The 22206-nt window shown below is 32.9% G+C and overlaps 2 protein-coding genes across 2 annotated transcripts; both read right to left on the bottom strand.

Annotated features, from left to right (window-relative positions):
* Window positions 1-441: 441 nt before the first annotated feature.
* Window positions 442-8400, bottom strand: LOC140054634 (uncharacterized). Its single transcript, XM_072099702.1, has 7 exons — window positions 8271-8400; window positions 7695-7725; window positions 6558-6678; window positions 6043-6155; window positions 5269-5438; window positions 4628-4782; window positions 442-4072 (listed from the first exon to the last, which is right to left on the bottom strand). Exons 2-7 carry the CDS (start codon window positions 7722-7724, stop codon window positions 3000-3002), a joined length of 1662 nt encoding a protein of 553 aa, XP_071955803.1. The 5' UTR covers window position 7725; window positions 8271-8400; the 3' UTR covers window positions 442-2999.
* Window positions 8401-8847: 447 nt separating this feature from the next.
* On the bottom strand, window positions 8848-22135 carry LOC140054632 (cullin-5-like). The gene is made up of 18 exons (XM_072099696.1): window positions 22128-22135; window positions 21616-21725; window positions 20810-20909; window positions 20049-20234; window positions 19428-19569; window positions 18985-19130; window positions 18781-18861; window positions 18300-18393; window positions 17915-18045; window positions 16249-16356; window positions 15840-15904; window positions 15331-15463; window positions 13910-14165; window positions 13286-13458; window positions 12598-12759; window positions 11944-12062; window positions 11378-11501; window positions 8848-10844 (listed from the first exon to the last, which is right to left on the bottom strand). Exons 2-18 carry the CDS (start codon window positions 21684-21686, stop codon window positions 10650-10652), a joined length of 2286 nt encoding a protein of 761 aa, XP_071955797.1. The 5' UTR covers window positions 21687-21725; window positions 22128-22135; the 3' UTR covers window positions 8848-10649.
* Between the last annotated feature and the right edge of the window lie 71 nt (window positions 22136-22206).

Here is a 22206-nt window from a genome sequence, read left to right on the forward strand (position 1 = left end):
AAATTTTGGTGGAAAAACTGCAATAATGTAAACATTAATATCTCTGTGATAGTATCCCCACTGAATAACAGAAATAAAAATAAACTTTTGAACATAACCTATTTTAAAGAAACAAGCATAGGCCTTTAAGCTCAAATTATCGCTTATTATTTATTGGTGCCATGGTTGGTGTATACTTATACCGAAATGTCTTGTCTGGTATAATGCGCATCTGAGACAAGTGTAGGGGTTGGTGTACCTATACTTATACTAAGAACTTTAATGTTCAATGATTCACACACAAAGTACTGTAAAAATATGAAAATAATTATTTTTTGCTATTCAAAATTGAATTTTTTTACCCAAACAGGAAAATTTGATTAAACTTGCAAAAAATATAAATGTCAAGAGCGTAACTGCATTCTTAAGAGGAAAATAATGTAAATACAAATATTGCAAACATTCAGTTTCAACTTAGACATATATTATGCTTCGTTATACAGAGTAGAACCCCTCCTTTGGGATAACAAGGAGGAACACCATGAAGGCCAATTTACACAGACGAGCGGTAACTGTAAGCGGAAAACCACGTAGCCTGTCCTTTAGAATCTGTGTCTATCCTGAGCGGAAACCGCCCGTCCGATCCGTGTTGTGTGTAAATGTTCATAAGGAATAACATAGATTCTAAATTGTTATTACCTTTACCACTCGTTTGTGTAAATTGGTGATTAATGGAGAACATTGTTGAGTTCCAATACAAGCTCATAAACTACTTTTCATTGGCTTCACTTAGTATAACATGCTTTTACTCAATCGAATCCCTTGCTGTGTTCTTGACAAAACCAATTGAACATAAAAACTGACAGAATTTGAGCTGAAGTTGTGTCAGAGGTCAGATATCTTGGTAAGCCAATCCTGGCACAATTTAAATTGAATAACTTTTTACCCGGTACTGTCTAAATTGATTTCAAATAATTTTCCACAGTCCAGTCAACTCTCTCAAAATCAACATTCTAATGGTCAAAAATTCTTCCGCTTATCTTTAAACTATAACAATACCAGTTTCTGGAAAACCAGGAGAGAGAGAGAGCTAAAGGCCCATTTACACTAGGACGACAACAATTGACGATAAATAGACAAATATGCATTTTTCATACATAAGACAAAAGAAATACAAAAACTTTTCATTCTAGAACTATAAATCTATGCTTTCTTAGAAAATAAAATTATATTTTCACACGTCCAATCAAATGACGTCATGATTAGTAAAAGCAATAATATCGTGACAATACAACGATTTTATTGTTTTATTTATCATGACATCATTTTATTGGAATTTAAAAAATATTATTTTTATCAAAGACAGCATAAATTATTATCCTATAGTTCTAGAACGAAAACCTTTCTAATTTCTTTTGTTTTATGTAAAAAAATGCATGCTAATACATTTATCGGCGATCGTTATCGTCCTAGTGTAAATGGGCCTTTACCCTCTTCCCTGGGAAAACCAAGTATTCTTTCAGCTCAATGATGCATGTTTAATGAGAGAGTTGGCTGTACAGTATATTAATATTCTAGTACTTTCCATATTTTTTCATATAAAGTATACATTTGGCAGCCATATTCTCAAGGGTTATTCAATTAATTCTTATTTTTAAGTTCTTGATCTGCCTCTTGTTTAGCTTAATTTATTCTTTATTCCAGTGTGTAATAAAATACAATCATCGAAAACAGACAATATATTGAGCAACAACAAATTCAAATACAATACAATACAGTAGAACACATCCTTGGGGACACCCCTATTAAGGAGACACTTACACTTTCCAGTGAAACGAACAAGGAGAAATATATGTTTTAATACGGCAGCCAACACTTTGTTGGGTCCGGAAGGTGTACTGTATTGGAATAACACAAGTGAAATGAAGAAAATAATGAATGAAATAGAAGCAGGCGACGGAGCTCTATACTGTCACATGATTTTTTATAAAATTGTGTGATGTATCAGCAAGCAAAAAATATGAATGTACAGTTAAAACTGGTTTTTACATGTAAACAATAAAAAGGGAATCTCCAGTTAATTTGTCACTAACAAAATTATAGGTTAAACCAAATACGAAAGAAAGGAATGTCTAAAAACTGACAGTGAGATACAAACTGAACATGCACATTTGCCCCATAAAGGAGACATGCGTATTGGCAAGGGGATCGATAAGTAGAAGATCGATAAGTAGAAGATCATTATTGATACAAATAATGCCAAGATATTCAGTGGCATAACACAGGGAGCATAGACACCTGGTTATTCTTTCCTAAAGGGCCCTCCAATGCTAGGTAGTTGCATTGGGGCTGCTTAGGCCCCTTGGTTTAGACAGTAAGAGTTCATAGCCGTTACACCACTGAATTGTACTACTATATGAAAGTTTAATCGTTTGTTATTAGATCACTGCCACAAAATGACACTGTATACCCAAGTTGATACTTATATGCTAAATAGGTGGTATGCTAGAGCAATAACACTCAATTGAAAGAGATAATGGCTATTCCAAAAAAAATATAAAGAGGTACACCTAAATATATATCATACTGAAACAAATATGGGGATTGATACACGAGTTAGCCTAACTTACAATAACACATGTGTACTATCTGTAAATATGCAAAAACCAGTTTTTACTGTACTGATGTCGAAATAAAATTAACATAAAAATAAGAAAAGTTCAATTTTGTTTATACAGAAATTTTTTTTGATTTTTTTACACTTATTAAGAACATCCCCATATCTTACAAATTCATGTTGTTCTGTCCAAATTTAGGTTACAGTGGCAGAAGATACTGTGCAAAATCATACTGGACAAACCACCATACTCATCAGAAATGGAACAAAATGCTAGAAAAAATATCTGTTCTAAAATTGTCTGAGTACGAACATCACAGAATAAACAGTAAAAACTACTATGGATATTATTACACAATTTACGATTCCTATGAGAAAGTCTATTCCCGACGAATGATGGAATTTAGTCAGTGTCCATACATTCGTCTTCTATCCCGTCTGAGAGTTTATGGAGGCCATTTTGTTCATAACTAGTGGCCTTTGAGGTGGTGGTAGATAGTTCTATTGAGCCACCACCATCATCACTTGAGTAACCATCCACAAGTGAGATTTTAGCGTCTAAAGCAGGGAGTGTAAGAGTATTATGTTCTAAAGCTCTGCCATTAACTGGCGAGTCAGTTCTTATCCCCGTTTTAATATTATCATCTTCATCACTTTCAATGGGGAGGGATTTTTGGATGGGGTCAACAGTCAAAATATTGTTAGGTTTATAAGTCGATTCAAATTTACAGACAAGTTGTTCCGTGCCTGTGAGCTTATTATCAGTTTGTTCTGTATCACTCAGCTCACCGTATGAGGGCGTTTCATTACCTGTATCATCGTCATTGTCGTCAGCAATAAGTCTGACATCACTGACCGTGTCAGTTCTTAATTGGTGGTGTTCTACATCTGCTGGCTTTTCTTCAACAGTTTTACTGTCGTTTACAGGAATATCTTCTGTATATTTGGCGTCTTTTTCTTCACTGTTTCTTAAATCTTGGTTTTCACCTTCCCAGCCATACTTTTCTTCGTCTTCATCTGCGTTTTCGTCTTCTACATACTGCTGCGGAAAAAAATCTGATTGTCGGTTTTCATCAGGTTCAATTTCATTGACGTTTGCAGACAATTTCTGTTCCGTAACGTCAACTGGGGTGCCGGTGTTGGCACATTCAGTGTGTGTAGTCCTATAACCTTCATCGTCGTGTTCATCAATATTTTCTTCTACGGTAAGCTTTGACGCACTGATCGTGAACGGTCCCGATTCTGTTCGTTCAGGGGAATTATACTGCTCTGCCTTTATTTCAGTCTGTTTGTATGATTCATCTGATGCATTTTCCAGCAATATATTGTGTTGTCCATTAGTATTTTCCAGATTATTCTGGTTTTTGTACTTATTCAATTCTTCCGTAGTCTCTTTTAGTTGCTGTTGCAGTGTGCATATAGTACTCTGCATTCCTTCCACCTCCTCATCTAGTTCAATTACAAACTCATTCAATTCTAAATAAGGAAAAAAAACATTTCAATTTCAATAATAATGCAACAAGGAATCAAGCACAGCCAGTCCGGAAGGATGTTCAGCTGCCATGATACACACTCATTCTTCTGCTTGGTAATCTACCAGCAGGATGCTGAGCTCTGGAGATCAAAGGGTTTAATCTGTGGCTGCGACATGATACGCAACAGAGAATATTTAGAGTACAGTACTGTTGGTATTTGTCACAGCCAGACATAAGATCAAAGGACTGTTCATATCTTGGCAAGGCAAGCTCAGTGTCCTGTAGATTTTTTTCATATGTCTCTTAACACATACAACAACACATACATTAGGCATTTCCTTCATTTCAATGTTAAGTTTTAAATAATTTAAGGAATGCTGTGGAGTATGTGAACACAGCCAATCTTCATTCAAATTCTGCATTGTGTAACCTGAATGATACAATGGGAAATTTTCAGAGAGTAGAGTTTTAAATTACTATGAGGCAGGAGAACATTTATCACTGAGCATTCTTATTATCAGGATTTTGTACTTATTTTTAATCAACTTGCACTCACCATCCTGGCTTGTTTTAAGCTCTTCACTGTATTTTTTCTGCAATGCCAGCTCAGCCTCTAACTGGGCCGTTTTTCCCGACGATATCTGTTTTCCTAGCTCCTGGTTCTCCAAAAATAAGGCACGGCACTTGGACATCAATCGTTTCCCGGTTTGGCTAAAAGAAATAATATTGAGTATAAACGGATTTGGTTGGGATGATCAATATCTGTTGCTTTTTTAGTACATGGGTTACTACCAATCTTGTCGTCATAACGACAATGTCAAAAGATACCAATGAAGCGTACAGGCAAAAACATTATAGTTTTATATTTGCATTTATAATTTGAAAGACTGTTTTTGTAAGCATATTGAAATATATATCTTAATACAGAAACACAAGAGAAGACATAGAACCATTTCAAGACTTTTATAGTTATTTAAAACAGAAACAAATCAATGGTCAACATGCCTTTTCCTTTCAAGCCCCTCTGATTTGGAACTCATTACCATTTTCTGTTCGTAATTCACCAAATCTACTTTCCTTTAAAGTCAACTTAAAAAGACACCTTTTTCAGAATTGTTAATGACCTCAATTTATTCTCACAATTGGAGCTATATAAATGTCTTATTATTATTATTATTTTAAAATAAACAGTCATACCTGTCAGGGGTGAATTTCCAGGCAGCCATGTCATCATTAGCCTGTTGTAACTTTGTCTTACTGTCCCCAGTTTCTTTTCTCATTTTTTGAAACAGAAGGTTAATAGCTGGATCTAGTAGTGAATTGCGCAGCTGTGACGTGCTTGGGTTCTGTGCCTTTGCCAAGTCCGCCTATAATGAATATATTTTAAAACCGTTTTGAATTATGTACACACTGTCCGAGTTCTCACCACGACCAGCCAGTCGGCCATGCCTGGCACTCTCAACATTTCTGACCGGAACAAACAGGCTCGGGGGTCAACACTTCTAACATGCTGGTGAGAACTGAAGTATCATCAAATGTGCCAAAGCTAGACATTACTAAACTAGACATAATAACTAGCTTTGCACTTTCCTTCACATAGGTACGAAATGTGTATTTAATAATCATTTGAAAGCAAGAAACTAAGGTAATGTTAGTTTTGGCATGTAGTAAATTGTCACTTACTAGTCCAATGAGCTATAAGAGAATTGAATTTTAGAACACTAGTAAATTATAAATTATTAATTGTTTATACTGGGTAGTGTAGTGTATAATATAGTACTATGATGAGTTTGTGACAGTGTGTGAACTAGTAACCCCCTACTCGTCTCGAAAGATGTACTAGGCTCTTTAAAGTGCACATGAACCAGATGTGTACATTGGACCTACAATTTATTTATAGTCCATGTCCGAGAAGATTCGTTCTACCTCCAGAACCATGGAGCGAACCATGGAGCGAACCCAAATACTTACTGCAAGTTCCTGAACCTCCTGTTCTTTAGTGGTCAGTCTCATTACCAACACTTTTTCTTTTCTTGAATTTTCTATCTGATGCTGCTTCCACTTCTCTTCTGCACTTGTGTCGCCTGGAAAAAATAAACACCATTTTTTTAATATCAGCAATAATATGAAATTGCACTTTTGCAAAAGTGGGACACATCCACATGGGTGGTGCATCAAGTAATAAATTGTTAAAAAATAGTATTGCTGCCACATAATTAAACAAAATTAAACACTTAAATTAAAAATATAAAGAAACAAAGCAAACAAAAATCAGGAGGAAAATATAAAATGATGAAAGAGTTATTGTTGTATTTTGTAAAATTTGTCATTTTAAAACTAAAAGTTCACTTATAAACGTTCAACCACCAAGTATTTTTTATCTATCTACACCAATGTATTACATTTTCTAAATATAATACTTTACACTTTGTATGAACTATAAATTTGTTACTTTAACGGAATCATCATATACTCTCTATACAAACCTGCACAATAAGTTTCTGACTGTTTTTTCTCAACTTCATTTGCATACATTTCTAACTCTAAACACTTTGCAATTAACTCCTCCTTAGAAAGTAGTGACATATCTTCATTGCTAAGACGCACCTGTAAATAAAACATGTGTAATGTTAGGGACCATGTCAAAATTATTCAATGGTATTTACTGCAGTAACTACACTTTCATAATAATGAAATGTGTGGGACACAAAATTTAAGGAAAATTAGGAAGCCCAGCTGCATAAATGTGACCAACCCATGTGCGACTATACTCAAAGGAGGCTCTGCACAATATAGGAAGAGGATTAAAACCTGCAATTATTTAGCAAGATTTTTGTTGTGGATAAACATACACTGCAATGACTGCTTCCTATCATGTATCAAGATCTCTATTGAAACAATAGTCATATGATAATTGCGGTAAAACAATTTCTTGATTCTAAGAAGAGTGCTCAGGTTTCAGTGGTGAGCTGTACGATCATCAAGAGTATTATCAGGAAATGCTCAGAAATTGAATTACCTTTTTGTCTGCATTTTCAAGATTTCCTGGTACTAAATATTCTATTAATATTATTAATTATTCAGAACTAGAAAAGATTGATGAATATTGTAGTTTAATTAAACGTTATGTCTAAAGATACGGTACCGTATCCATACTTTTAAAAACTAAAGGTACGGTAATTATAGAGGGCGCTTTGTAATCTGGATGTTAATTAAATAGGTTATTGCATTGGTTTTCTGCAAGCCAGCTGTGTAGCCTAGTGGGCATGTGGTGAGGCTTTGGCTTAAGGGGTTGTAGGTTCGATACTCTTCTTGACGTCTTTTTTTAATTTTTTTTTTTTAGTTTTTAATTTAAGAGAGATTATTTAGAGGGTTAGGTTTTTAATATTTAGGAAGGAGTTTAATATTTAGGAACGAGTTTTATATTTAGGAACGAGTTTTATATTTAGGTACGAGTTTTAGGAATGCAATTTTACCGTACTTTTAGCAAACGGAAGCGCCCTCTATAATTACCGTATCTTTAGTTTTTTAAAGCATGGATACGGTACCGTATCTTTAGCAACGGCGTTAATTAAAAATCAAACAAAATGACATTATTGTAAATAGTAGCTACTAGAAATTACCCTTTTCGGTGCTGGACTTTCTTCCGACATTCTGAAAAAGTAAGCAAATTTAAAAACTAAAAAATTAATAATATTAATAACCAAAATGTCTTGATAGGTACAGAATTGTATTAACCTGAAACTAGAGTAGGCCAGTCTATGAATACATTGTCTAGGCCTCGCTCGCCTATCCAGTCAGCTACTAGGCCTCTTGCTATTCTCTATGTATGATGTGTGTTTAATTTGAAATTTTTGAAAATGTAAATTAGCCTAAATATTTTATTAATTATCAATCTAAATTTTCAATAAATAATATGATCGGGTCGAATCAATCTAGGCCTAGCCAACCTTGGTTATTATATCATTTAAGCAGTGATTGAATAAAATAGCAGTGTAGGCCTAGGCTAGGCTACTAAGCCTACATTATTAATTGATCGGCCTTGGTTGGGGGCCACTGGATTCATTCAGAGCAGTTGCTGTGCGGGCAAAACAAATCAAACATGGCGGTAATGAGAAGAGCCTAGCCTAGCTCTTTCAATTGCAGTTTTAACTTAATAGTAACTAACTAAATAATAAATTGCATCTTTATAAACTTACGTATTAAGAAAATATACTACCAATTTCAAAAACTAGTCGCTTCAGCGACAAATTAGCTTTCGAATTTCCTCCTACTCATTATTTTTAGCGAGAAACATGGACGCCACCATGTGCATGTTTGAGTGAGAAAATATTTCCTCCACGGCAATAGGTGGCGCAGTATTCTTAATTTTAAAAAAGTAAAAACTTGCAGTATACATAAATCGCGTTATTACAGTTAGGAAACTAACAACAAATATGTATATGAAATGTGATGGGTCACATAAGCCGAACGTTTTTAACGACCAAGCATCATCACTTGACAAGTAATCAAGCAAATAAAATAAGAATTTTGTTAATTATTGGAAAGGTAATTTTTCACATTATTTCCGTAGCTTTTTGTTAGCCGTCCATATTTTTTTGCAGACCATAATTTTTTTTTTTATTTAGAAAATTACTCACTTTCGATGATAAACAAATAATTTTCTTTTTCAATCTTGTGGACAACAGTGCAAAAGTTGATAAGCGTGGCAATTTCAATTTCATTAAAACAAAAACATAACAAATAGAATGTTAGAAAACAATTAGTGTAAATTTTATTTACATTTCATACATTTGTTACAAGTCTAAATCTTACGAAATCAACTTTTTTTAGATTTACATTTCATAAACTGACCTTGTAAAGAAAGTAAGTATATAATATTAATTTGAATATTCAATGTTAGGTTTGTTATAGAGGCTATGAGCGTCTCCTGATATAAATCTTGGAATAAAAATGAGAACATTTCTAGGAAATGCACCAATATGATTTACTATAGTGTCAATTGTTGTCTCAAAAATAATATCATCACGACACACACCTCTACCTTTCACCAGTTTAAAATTTCTCCAAGTTGTTTTAAAGTTTAATTTAATCTCAAACAGTTCATATAAAAAAATTAAAGACAACAGTTAATAAAAAAAAAACCCTATACCATTTAAAACACTTAATGTAATCAATATAGTATATCTTTGATATAAATAGTTTGATGTTTAATTCAAATTTCCCTTTAAACTAAAATCTTAAAAAATGTTTAATCAGAATACAGAACTATATTATATATACTCTCTGCTAAAAAAAAACGCCAAACTAATATTTAAGAATGGAGAAATTATTTAAATAAATAATTCCTCTATGATTTAAAGCAACTATAGTATGTAATATGCTATACAATGTGTTCTTATGCTTTATAAAGCTGTTGTGAAAACTTAAAAGAAATATTTAATGGTAAATTGCATAACAAATTTGGTTTAAATTTAAGGCAAAATAAGCTTTAAACTAGAGCCTTTATAGATAGATACAACTCCATAAAAATCTCCACCTAATTTTAGTGGAAATACACAGGCCAAGTGAAATGTGTACTATAGACATAGTATTACAGTATGTTATGTTATTACAGATAGCATTGGGTTAAATGACTGCACCAAAGCAATTTAAAGCTCTCTCTACAAAATAGTTTGACAAAAAAGTGCCCAAACATGGTAGCGATATGCTTAAATATGGTAGTGATAAGACATCATCATGTCCATATATGGGCACATCACATTTGTTTGTCACATAAAGTTTGATAGTGTGGACAGAGCTTAATAGTGGTTATTTGCACATTAACATAAGAGAGGTTTCAATTTGCGACAAACGTGGACAGACAACCAACCTAGGTCAGGTCAATCGATCGTGTTGGTCGTTTTCTGGACCTAGAAACCATCACAACTATGTTGAAAAATAGAGTAAGGAAGCAATTCTCGACTTCCTTGCATGCGCACAATATATGATTGAACCATGATTTTCCATCCAGATGGTAAATTATGTTGGGACAATGCTGTCTGCTGTCTTGAGTTTTTGGTTCTATGCACTGCAAACACAGCACAAGATATAGTGGCCATATTAACCAATTCACAATATACAATTCTTAAATATCTATTGAAATACTATTATTTTAAAGATATTTTGTCCCCCCAAAACAATGAAGATTAATGAAATCAAAACTTTGAATAGGCAATTTTGTAGTTTTTATAAAGTTAATAATTTCTGTAAAAAAACCCCAATATTTTCACTTATAAAAAATAAGAGGTTAAATTCAACCAAAAACCCATTGGCTGGCAGTCATTTTGACAATTCTTTGCTTTAAATTACAGTTTTTTCAGGTGAATAATTTTTTTTGGTCAAAGTGAATAACTAGTATGTGACATTACAATGGCATATTTCAACCAAAAAATGTTTCAGGGGACAATATATCTTTAAGGGAAATATCTAACTTATGTGTGATTAGTGAATATGGCTACTGGGACTAACTAGCTTCATTTGTTTTATATATTGCAAAGTTGTATATACGTGGCTACACATAGTATGTGTACATAGATCTAAGCAAGGTATATGAATGTATTAATGTTATTATCATCTCTCTTCATATATTTATGTTCTATGAGCCACTCAATCTGCTCTTTGATCATTTTCTTTTGAGGTAAGAACATGTTCTTTAGTATCTCCACTAACTCTGTCTGTAGTTGTGCATTACTAATCGTCTTTCGCATCTTCATTATTTTTACTATTGCTTCCTGTGACAAAAAGAAATGATCATATCAATATCAATTTTATTTCTATAAAAATTACAAAAAAAAAACAATTTTAAGGCCAATTTACACAGATGAACCGTAACTGTAAAAGAAATATATACAGTAATCTCCGTTACCGTATTCCTATGACCATTTACACACAACGCAGGCGGGCGGTTTCCCGCTCAAGATAGATACAGATTCTATGTGGGAAAAGCTATGCAGTTTTATCTTACCATTACCGCTCATCTAGGTAAATTGGCCTTTATTAAAGTGGAGAAAAAAAGTGTGTTGGTTCTCAATTAAACATTAATTGTTTAAAATTAATTTATTCGGTTAAAAGTTGAAGGAGTACATAAATTGCCAGGAGAAAGTAATAGGCATGATCCTAAACAGACTACCTGGGTGTTATGTTGTTAGGCTTGATGGAAGGCCTTAACATATGCTTTAGGCTGGGTGAAAGGCTTTGATAAGGGTGTACCTGGTTTGAAGCAATTGGTAAGTTCTCTATAGTATGAAAGTTTACAAAAGTTTACCTGTGTTCGCAGGATTCTGAGTTGCACTATACTCTCCTTTTCTTCCTCGCCACTTCGTTCTGACGACAACTGAAGTCGACCAATCAGATTGATCTTCCCTCGTTTTTGCACTTTACCATTCTTTCTATTTAAAAAAATAAAATTACCAATTTTAGATAATTGTAAAATAATAATAAAAGTATAATAATATAATAAAAGTAGAGAAAACTTACACAGTTGAAAGAGTTTAAGCCATCAGTACATGTATAATTAACCAGTTCAACATTATTTTTGGTTACAAACAACACAATTTATATTGTTTAAAGGTTTGCATGGCGAAATCTTTATGTTGATATAACTTTGCGGTACACCATTGTATATTTAGTTCTGAAAAGATCTGTTGAGTTTCTTGACATTTCAAACAATATACTTTGATCATCTTCAGGAGTGGACTTCCTACATTCTCACTACTGAGGACAATCAAAGTATATTGATCAAAACGTTGTGAAATACAACAGTTATTTTCAGAACTAAATATATGTGGTGTACCGCAAACTTTGTAACAACAACAAAATGTTTCTACTCACATAACTGCAAATTCCTGATTGACCCAAAACAGGGTGCTTTCAGAGAAGTCCTTAGGTGACTTGGCTTCAGGTTGACATTGTACTACTTGCCGTCTAAGCTTTGCAAATGCAATTAATGACTGAAAGAAACGCAATAAAAACAGTGTTTTTTAATGAAACTATTTCACTAATTCATTCATATTACAGGTATTTAAAGAGTCTGTGGCCGACAATGTAACTGTAATATGTCGCTACATGGTTCTGGAGGTAAAGTCTTCTTGGCCGAAGGTCCAGTGTACAAAAAAAAGATTGTGAATTTTATAAAACCTACTGCATCTTACACATGGTTCTTCTGATTCTTCATTTTTTGTGTGGTTATCTTAGGATATTTCATGGATCATTTTTGTGTATAGGCGATATTAAGACTACCATTATTATTATTTTGAGATGAGTAGGGGTTACTCCAGTTTATGTGGATTTGATAAGAAGAAGAAATTCATACACTATCACACAGCCTGGATGTATTTGGCCTAGACACGTTACACATTGTGTAGCAACCCTAAGACCACACCTACACAATAACATGTATTTGAACGCATTACATTTTTAATTACTAAATGCAGAAAGTAATAGACAAAAACACGTTATAAAACAATAATACAAGATAATGCCTACCCATAGCGTCTTTCTGAGCTCACTCTCTGGTAGTTCAGTGGCCAGTTTCAAATTCTCAAATGATATTCTTTCCAATGGACGTTGATTCCAGGCAAATAATACAGCCATTTGAAAAGTGGTTACCTCTAAATCAAAGATTCCTACTTGATTCCGAAATGTAATCTAAAAAAAAAATAGAACATAGAAATTTAAAGAACCTAGTACATCTTTCGACATAAGTAGGGGTTTGTCCAGGTGTACTAGCTCACACAGCCACTGTGGAGGACAGATGAAACAGTGCCGTAGTTGGCAACACCAACATAACCTTTAGGGGAGAGGCATATAATTAAAGAGTGTATTACCAAAGTCAACAGCACATTGAGATGACACTGATCATGGAATGCGCTACATAAATACATTACCATTGTTTAGAATAGTAAAAACATTTTCTTCTGGTTTTGATTAGTATTGAGATATAGTTCATTAATTGTATATCAGTATAAATTTAGCTGTCTGTCAAAAGCTGTCAGCTACTGTAGACTTTGTCAGTCGGCATCGTAACAACACACAAGTCTAGTACAGCTTGACAAAACTGTCTTAACATGCAATAATACTGTTACAATTAATGAACTATATCTCAATTGTTTAGAATGTTCATCATGCCAGGAGATGGGAACAGCCAGAATGAAACAATTAAACCTGGACTTACAGATCCATTTGACATTAGGTGGTGCCATTGCAGTTTCCTTCCATTGTGTGTATTGCGGTAGAATTCCTCCACTTCTGGAATAAAGTCTTCTAGTTCGATTGGAAGCGATACCGGCACACGTTCGCTACTTCTCATCCACGCCCCTGCGTTTAGAATCTTGATATTGATGTTATCTAAACCGAAATGACATAAATATAATAATTAATATCAAATATAATATTGTCTATAATATTGACATAAGAAATACCAAATTTGAAAATTAATTAATTGTGATGAGAAAGTCTGTGAGAATGAGAAAAATCAACTCCAACTGAGTAGTATTTAGTAAGACTTTGTTTGTGAAGAGTATCTCATGTGTAATAATAATGACGTTTGTCCTATGAACAGGCTATATGTACAGAGTACACATAACCAACAGCTTTACATCCCATCTGAAAACTAACCAGACTTAATTGTGATGAGAATGTCTGTGAAAATTAGAAAAAGCAGCTCAAACTGAGTAGTATTTAGTAAGACTTATTTTGCGCAGAGAAACTATGTACTGTATATTGTTTGTCCTATGAACAGGCTATATGTACAGAGTACACATGACCAACAGCTTTACATCTCATCCAAAAAACTAACCAGACACATTTCCTGTATTGTTCCTATGCATCTCCTTGAACGACTGGTTCATGTCCTCGCTCACTTTAATATCTTGAAACATTCTGGCCAGCTTGTTTACATAGTCGGCTGGCATGCCAACCTCCCGTAACCACTCAACCATGTTCTCTTCTTTCTCACTATCAGCTGACGTGTCTAGGATAAGCCTCCTCGTGAGATGCGCCTTGTGATACCGCATAAACACATCTTTGTTCTGTACGTATTTTAGCACCAGTAGCTGAAGAAACAAAAAAACACAAAAAAAAAAACAAACTAGTAAGCCACTCTGGAAAAAACCCTGATTTTATATTCAGAAAATAAAAGAAAAGAAAAGGTAAACGTTCTATTAGTGTATTAAAAAAATAACTGCACAGCAAGTAGAATTTTACTAACATACTACAGTAGAACGTCTTCTGTGGAGTCTTCTGGAGTGGAGTTGTGGCCTGGTGGTTATGATGCTTGGCTGCCAATCCAAGGGTCCTGGATTCAAGTCCTGTCATATGTCAGGATTTTTTCTAATGACAATTTACAACTCCACTCCCAAAGACTTGTAATACGACTTTGTTAATGTAGAGCATCGTGTGTACATGTATATGTTTGTCTCGTGAACGGATTTCCACCTCTAAGAAGGATAGTGAATGAATTTGCTTATGGTTATCCTTGGCAATTTTTAGGGACGCCCCTAATAAAGAACTTTTAGTATTAACACAACCGACTGTTACGGAAAATAGAAACACATAAAAGGTAAACGCATTATTAAAAGTTTTCTAGTTGTGACATCTATACTAGTGATAGGGCCTACCAGGAAACAATTCTAAATTGAAACATTCTTAATGATTTAGAGGAGATTGTGAATAATCTGAAAGTTTAATAGGATTTCTACTTTAATATTGTCCTGTACTTCATTGCAAAGTAACAAGTATATTGGATTAGTCACATTATACACAGTAATACAAAAGCATTTCATTTCAAAAGTAATGTCTACATAAAAGTCACTGTAATGCCAAGTCTAAGTTATTGGATTTGTTATGGTAATTTCATTTTATTTAATAATAATGATGAACATTTATGACATTGATGATACTAATTACCATACATAATTTTTAAAAAAACACTCTTCACACTAACAAAGGCAGAACTTTAATAGTAAATTCACCTTTTAATCAATATATTAAATCATTTCTGCTCGTGACACGATAGGTAATTAATATTAATCTTTTCAGATTAGTTTAATCAATCATGCATAAACTTTTTAAATGGGCAAGCTAACAATATCGGCATGCATTAAAGGCCGACTCGCTCATAGTCTGATTTTCTTGGATAAGGACTATAAGTCGTAGGTCCAGTGTACACAGTTAATACAACAAATTTGCAAAAAATTAATTCTAATATAATTAACTTACAACATTCTTTAGTTTGGATTCAATTTCATCGGAGGTCAGTTTTTTGCTAACTTGGGTCTTCCTTAAAAGCATATCACAGTAGTTTGCAAGTAGTTCTGGACACTTGGACTCAGGTTGTGTTTTACTGCTTACACTTAATAAAAAAAGAAGAAACAAACACTATTATTATCTTCTTTGATTGCTCTCTATAAAATGATAAAACAAAAAATATTTCCAGAACAAGGTTTAGTAACATAACAATCGAAACATTGAGACAGTCTAAAGCTCTGTCTACAATATCAAACTAGTTTGACATGTGTGATGTGCCCAAATATGGTGGTGATATGCCCAAATATGGTAGTGATATGACATCATCATGTCCATATATGGGCACATCACATTCTTTGTTTTTATAGTGTAGACAGAGCTTAAGACCTGATTTTGGCAAAACTCTGGACAGATAAATTCATAATAAGTTGTGTTAACGTAATACTGGATTAAGAAAAACAATTTTGAAGCCCCAAACTTACGTCTTAGTCTTCGTTGGTAATTCTAATCGAAAAACTCTGGTGTCATTTACAACCTGTTTGTAAGCCTGTGAACAATTAAACACAATAATTATCAAAGAATTAACATTCATAACTACTTTTAAGCTCTGTCTACACTATCAAACTAGTTTAACACAAAATGTGTGATGCGCCCAAATGTGGTAGTGATATGTCCAAATTTAGTAGTGATATATCATCATGTCCATATATGGGCACGTCACATTTTTTGATAACATAAAATTTGATAGTGTAGACAGAGCTTTTACATCTATGAGTATTTGCATATGTGTTTGGATTTCTAAAGATTTCCAAAAATAAAAATTGCAAAAAGCTATTTATTTTGCAACACTAGAAAAAAACAAATAACTTGGAGTGACAAAATTTGACTTACTTTATCCCTAGCTGTAAGGAATCGTGGATCATCATTAAATGCTTCTTTCACCAGCGCACTAAACCGATTAAATAGCACTAATAATTGCTCCACATACTTCTCAGAATCCTAAATGAATACAAATAATTATTGGAATTTATTATCTTATTTTGCTTTTGATGTTGTTTGTACGATTTTGGAAGTGTAAAGCCCTATGTATATAGCGCTTAATAAAAGAAAAAAAAATTGGAATGAAATATATATTTTTTATATTTTATTTCAACCATCTTTAAAGAGGGTAACCCTTCCAGTTTAGCCCAGTGGTTAACTGATATTCAGAGTCCTCTTTAATAAAATTAAACTACATTCCAATAACTAACAATAACAAGCAATCATCAGAAACATTAAAGCCCCATTCCCTACGTTTTTTAGATCTAATTTAAGATCACAAACTATATTTAATGTAAAAATAATACTATATGGTCCTATTGCGATAACTTTTTTCGTCTTTAAACGGTTAAAAATGTGAAAAATAAATCGATTTTAATAATTATAGCGGCCCGCTATAAATCCCAAAATGCATTGCGCGCGGATTGATATTTTTGTTTTTCACCTGTAAATTGCCCACTTTTCGATCGATCGTGAAGCCAAAACAAATGGAAGACTCCTAACTTTTCAGCGAAAATACCGGGTTTTCCCCAATTTGTATCAACGGAGTCTGGCAAAAATAGAAAGACAATTAATGCAGCAACTATACAACGTCAGGCTAGGTATATAGCTAGCGTACGATGTTCGTACGTTACCGATGTTTACCAGCTAGGCCTACAAAACTAAGCCTAGCTAGGCTAGGCCTGAGACCGTCCACGAGAGGTCGATCGCCGCGAGCTACTTAGGTAGTGCATTGTTTCTCACTTTTTATCATAATTTACCATAAAACGTACATTTAAGACAAGGAATGACATGGTTTAATGTTTTTAAAGTGATATATATGTATTATTTTCCAAAAAACGTCCAAAATTGCAGGGAAGGGGTCTTTAAATTAAGAATATCAGAATCAATAAATAATATACTACTACTAAGGTCAAATAATGTAAAAATATATCAAAAGACTAAGAGTTTAAAATATATCATTTCAAGTTTTTTAAGTTTAAATATATTTTCAAATTTACATTCCCGGAGCTCAGTTGGTAAATTAATATAAAAATAAGGACAAATATAACTAAAAGCACGTTTTAAAACATTTCAACTTGACTTTGGGACAAATTCAATCAACTCTATGTGCTTGCTGATATGTGAATGCCAGTCAAGCTTATTGTCAATATAAACACCAAGGTGTTTTGCAAGGTAACGTTTTTAATTTGCTTACCCTAAAAAATACGTCAATTTCTTTGAAAAATATATATAAGCTATAACATCATTACAGTATACAGTAAAGTGTATTCTTAATAGGAAAACATACTGCCCTTTTTCCTCTTTAATGGAAAGTGTCCCCTTAAAAACATTGCCCTAAATGACGGGTTATACTGTATAAAAAGGCTATCGTATGTAAATGACAGACTATTAACAATAATATAACAACCACAATCTGTAATGTAACCAGATGCAAGCGGATATCACCATGTGTAATTGCACATATGTTTCAGTGATTATATTATTATTAAGAGTACAGAATGCATTTTGTACATACCGTAGTGATGACATCAGCGGCGGCTACCATATCAGCCAAGCCCGAGTGGATAATGTGCTGCTCTAGGTCTTGTAGCATTGGATTTATACCATTGCTTACTCTATCCATTAACCGAAACATAAGGTTTAATTCTATATAAAGATTAAACATATTAAAAAAAAACAATTAACTGATGATTATAGAATGAAATAGGCTGAAGAATGTTTTCTATAAAGCTGTCTACCAAACTTTTATATGACTTGTGTGATGTGTCCATATTTGGGCACATCACACCTTTTTTTGTCAAACAAGTTTGATAGTGTAGACAAAGCTTAAGAATGTTTTAATAATTTTTATGTATAGTTGTGTAAATCTATGTTGATGATAAAATATTTACAGTACTTACTGACTGTTTCATTTGTTTTAATCATAGGTGCACACTCTCTTAGAATTTCCTCGCGGAATGATGTCACCAACACAAGTACACAACATTCTATAAGCTGCAAGTGAACGAAAAGCACTAAATGATCAAAAAAGTTCTAAAATAGGTACAGTTGACTGTGCATATAAATGTTAAAGATGTCTATATATCTTGATTGAGGCGGTGGCTTCTCATTCTCACAGATTTCCTCATCTTATCGTTTCAAATTAATTAATTCAGTTTCAGTATATCACCGGGTGGTTTAGAATTAAGGTTCTATCCCTAATGTGTTTATAGATATAGGTATATATCAAATAGAACAGACAATCATGGGACTTTTTGCAAAAAAGTGTATGTAGGGCTCCAAATATAGTCTTGGAAGTACTGTAAGGACAGTTAACTGGACAAGGCACTTAAAATCAATAATTGATTATAAATAAAATGATAATCTAAAAAAAACACTTACATTTTGTACAGATGAACTCCCCTTACATGTTTCTAGGTAACGCAATGCTCTATTTTCTTCTTCCTTTAATTTACAATCAGCCTAAAGAAAAACCAAAATAGTTATGTGTCTCATTTAACCACAACTCACAACTGTTATACGTACTGTATCCATGAATTCTATGTGCTAGGCCATGATATATACCTATCTAAAGTATCAACTTACATATTTCATATAGTTTTGAACACCATTGTCCGCAAGGTAAGCGTGAGCATGACTTTTGTAAAATGCCTCCGTTGCTTCAATATACGCACGCTCAAAATTATCTCTATATATTTGCAAACGATCATCCGAATTTGAACATAAATTAACTATAGAAAAAAATTGAAAAAAGTTAATAAGATAATTGTTTTGCAATGTAAATATGTTACAAAATGTCAATAAATGTGAATTAAAACCTTTCAATATCATTCAAATGACAGGAATATATTTAGATATTATATAAAACAAATAATGATGTTTTATATTCGTGTAATAGCGTTTGGTGAATGATAAAAAGTTATATTTCAACTCATCATTTACCTCATGCCATTATTTGTACCATTACACTCATAAACATTCGTTATTTGTATAATATAGCATAGAACATTTGATATTAAGCTGTTTACCATATGATTCTCTAACTCCTATGACAAGTTGCTTGTCAAAAGCTTCACCATTTCGTTCAGCAACCACAAGCTTCATGGCGCTACTCTGTAACCTCTGCTTGATTATGGAAAATATATGGCAATTCCAGCTATCTAACATTAGCTGAAAACAACAAGAATTTGTAAATGTCATATGGCCAGGTTCATTTCTACTTCAGACCTTAACCAAGCAGAATGTTAATTAATTGATAGGTCTAAAGCTCTGTCTACACTATCAAACTTTATGTGACAAAAAATGTGATGTGCCCATATGGATATATGATGATGTCATATCACTACCATATTTGGGTATATCACTATCATATTTTGGCACATCACTAGTTTATTGGTGTAGACAGAGTTTAAGAATTTTATCTATTCCTTTTTGTCAATGCTATCAAAAATGGATTTATTTCTCATATTAGCTTACTTTTTAATAATTGTGTTGAAAAAGATAAAAAGAAAAGTTAGTTATAGTTATCAATGTTTTTTGTAATAAGATATGTGATATTTTTAATAAGTTTTTATAATATTCTACATGAGCGTGAGTTTCCCCGATGTCAAATGTGACTGAAAATAATTTTTTTTTAAAGAAATTCAAACCTTGCGAACAATACTGTCCTCTGTCTGTGATGTTTTCTTTTGAGATGAACTATTTTTCTTGTTGCTGAGTGATGTTTCCAATTGTCCAAATGGTTTTGGTAGGTAACCACATTGGGTGAAGAACTTAGCCCACTCCTGAATATAGGCTTTCAGTAAAGCTGAATCGTCTTGATCTTGTAACACACGCTAGACAAACAACAGTATACTTAACATTATAAATGTATTCATGAATGTGGTTAGTGATCAAAGAATAAAGCTATGTCTACTCTATCAAAATAGTTTGACAAAATATGGTAGTGATATACCCAAATATGATAGTGATATGACATCATCATGTCCATATATGGGCACATCACCTTTTTTTGTCACATAAAGTGTGATAGTGTAGACATTGCTTAAGATAACGAGATGATGCACTGAGATAATAATAAAATTGAATATATAGTGTAATATAATCAATATATTATTCTAAACCTCTGTCTACATTATCAAACTTTATGTGACAAAAAAATGTGATGTGCCCATAATTTGGACATATCAATAAAATATTTGGGCATATCACACATTTTTTTATGGATTATAGATGACTAATGAATTTTCATGTTCATTTTGTGACGTTTCATAAGGGGTCCCCAGCTTATGCATAAAAAAAATCTCAGCCAGAACAACAGTTGTTTATGATATGCCTACAATTTGTGACAGCAATGACGGTAGATAGAGCAGCAGAGTAGAAATAGGATATCATTATATACTATGCATACCTGTTTAGCTTGCTTAATAAAATCTATGATATCATGTTTAAGTTCTTCATGAACTTTTTCTGGTCCCTTATCATCCCATAAACAAACAGAATGCACATCCCTAAATTAAATAATAAAATTAATTAATATCATTTAACAATAAATCTTCTGGTGGTGAACTGCTCAAAGTCAAATTAGGCTGGAAAAATATTTATATTATTTTTTTTAATTTGACTATAATTTGGAGCCAGTTCCGATAACTGAAATGTGTTGGATAATCTTAAATCCTAGAGAAAATTAGTTACATAATTATAATAGCTGAAGGGAAAAGGGCCAACTAAACAAAAGTAAGGTGATCATCAAAAGTGATCTACAATAAAGAATTTACATAAAAAAAAATTAAAGGACTTAAACAATTTGAGATTGGCTCAATTTGATATTTACTGGCTACTCTTTGTAACCTTCAACTTGTATTGTACTAAAGATTCTGTAAATAAAAAAAAACATTGTCTTTAAATAAACTATTGCATTTTAACAATCACAACAAATGGCCATGAGTTTGTATATTGTGCAATTACCAAATACTTACTCACTGTATTAATTATATGCTCATTTTAATGCTCAATGCTAACTTAACTTGTTATTTGATACTAAATTAAGCACAAATAACTAAACAAAATGGGGAATGGAGTAAATTTGAAATTAAATTATTAGATACTGTAGCTGAAAGAGAAAGTTCAACACATTTCATATGTGAAAGCATTAATATAAATTAATTAATTAAATATAAATTAATATAAATTAATTATTGTTTCTACTTATCTTACCAAAATAAATCTTGCCATTCAGTTCTTGGCACATTTTGTTGGCGCAACAATTTCAAGACAGTAGGTCTCATTGAATCCCACTTGTCTTCAAATGTGAGATGCGCCTTGTCCTACAAATGGAGATATATTATATATATATATATAATTATTATTGTGGTTATTACTAATCTGTCAGTAGTCACTGCTGAGCGACTGGTAACGTACGACGCCAAGCGGGACCATAATGCCGAAGTCACTTACTCACTACATACCTGAGACAAACCTCACTCACACCCGGCCCCTCTGGGCCTGGACCTAGGCCTAGGCCTACACACCAGCGAGACGCCTACCTAGCCTAGAGCCTACGTTATTAAATTACCGTATACGAATGTTCTGAAATCCTATTACAATGTAAAAAGTTACACAATTTAAGCATAAATATTACGCACATATATATCACTAGTAGTTGAAGAAAAACAATTCATTATTAATATTTAAAAACATTTCGTAATGATATAAGGAACTTCCTTTACCTTCAACATCGTCGCCATCTTGATTGTTATTGACCAAATATTTTCTATCCTAAATCATTTCACTTATTCTATGTCTGCT

Source organism: Antedon mediterranea, chromosome 7, assembly GCF_964355755.1.
Source record: "Antedon mediterranea chromosome 7, ecAntMedi1.1, whole genome shotgun sequence".
Taxonomy (NCBI): Eukaryota; Metazoa; Echinodermata; class Crinoidea; order Comatulida; family Antedonidae; genus Antedon; species Antedon mediterranea.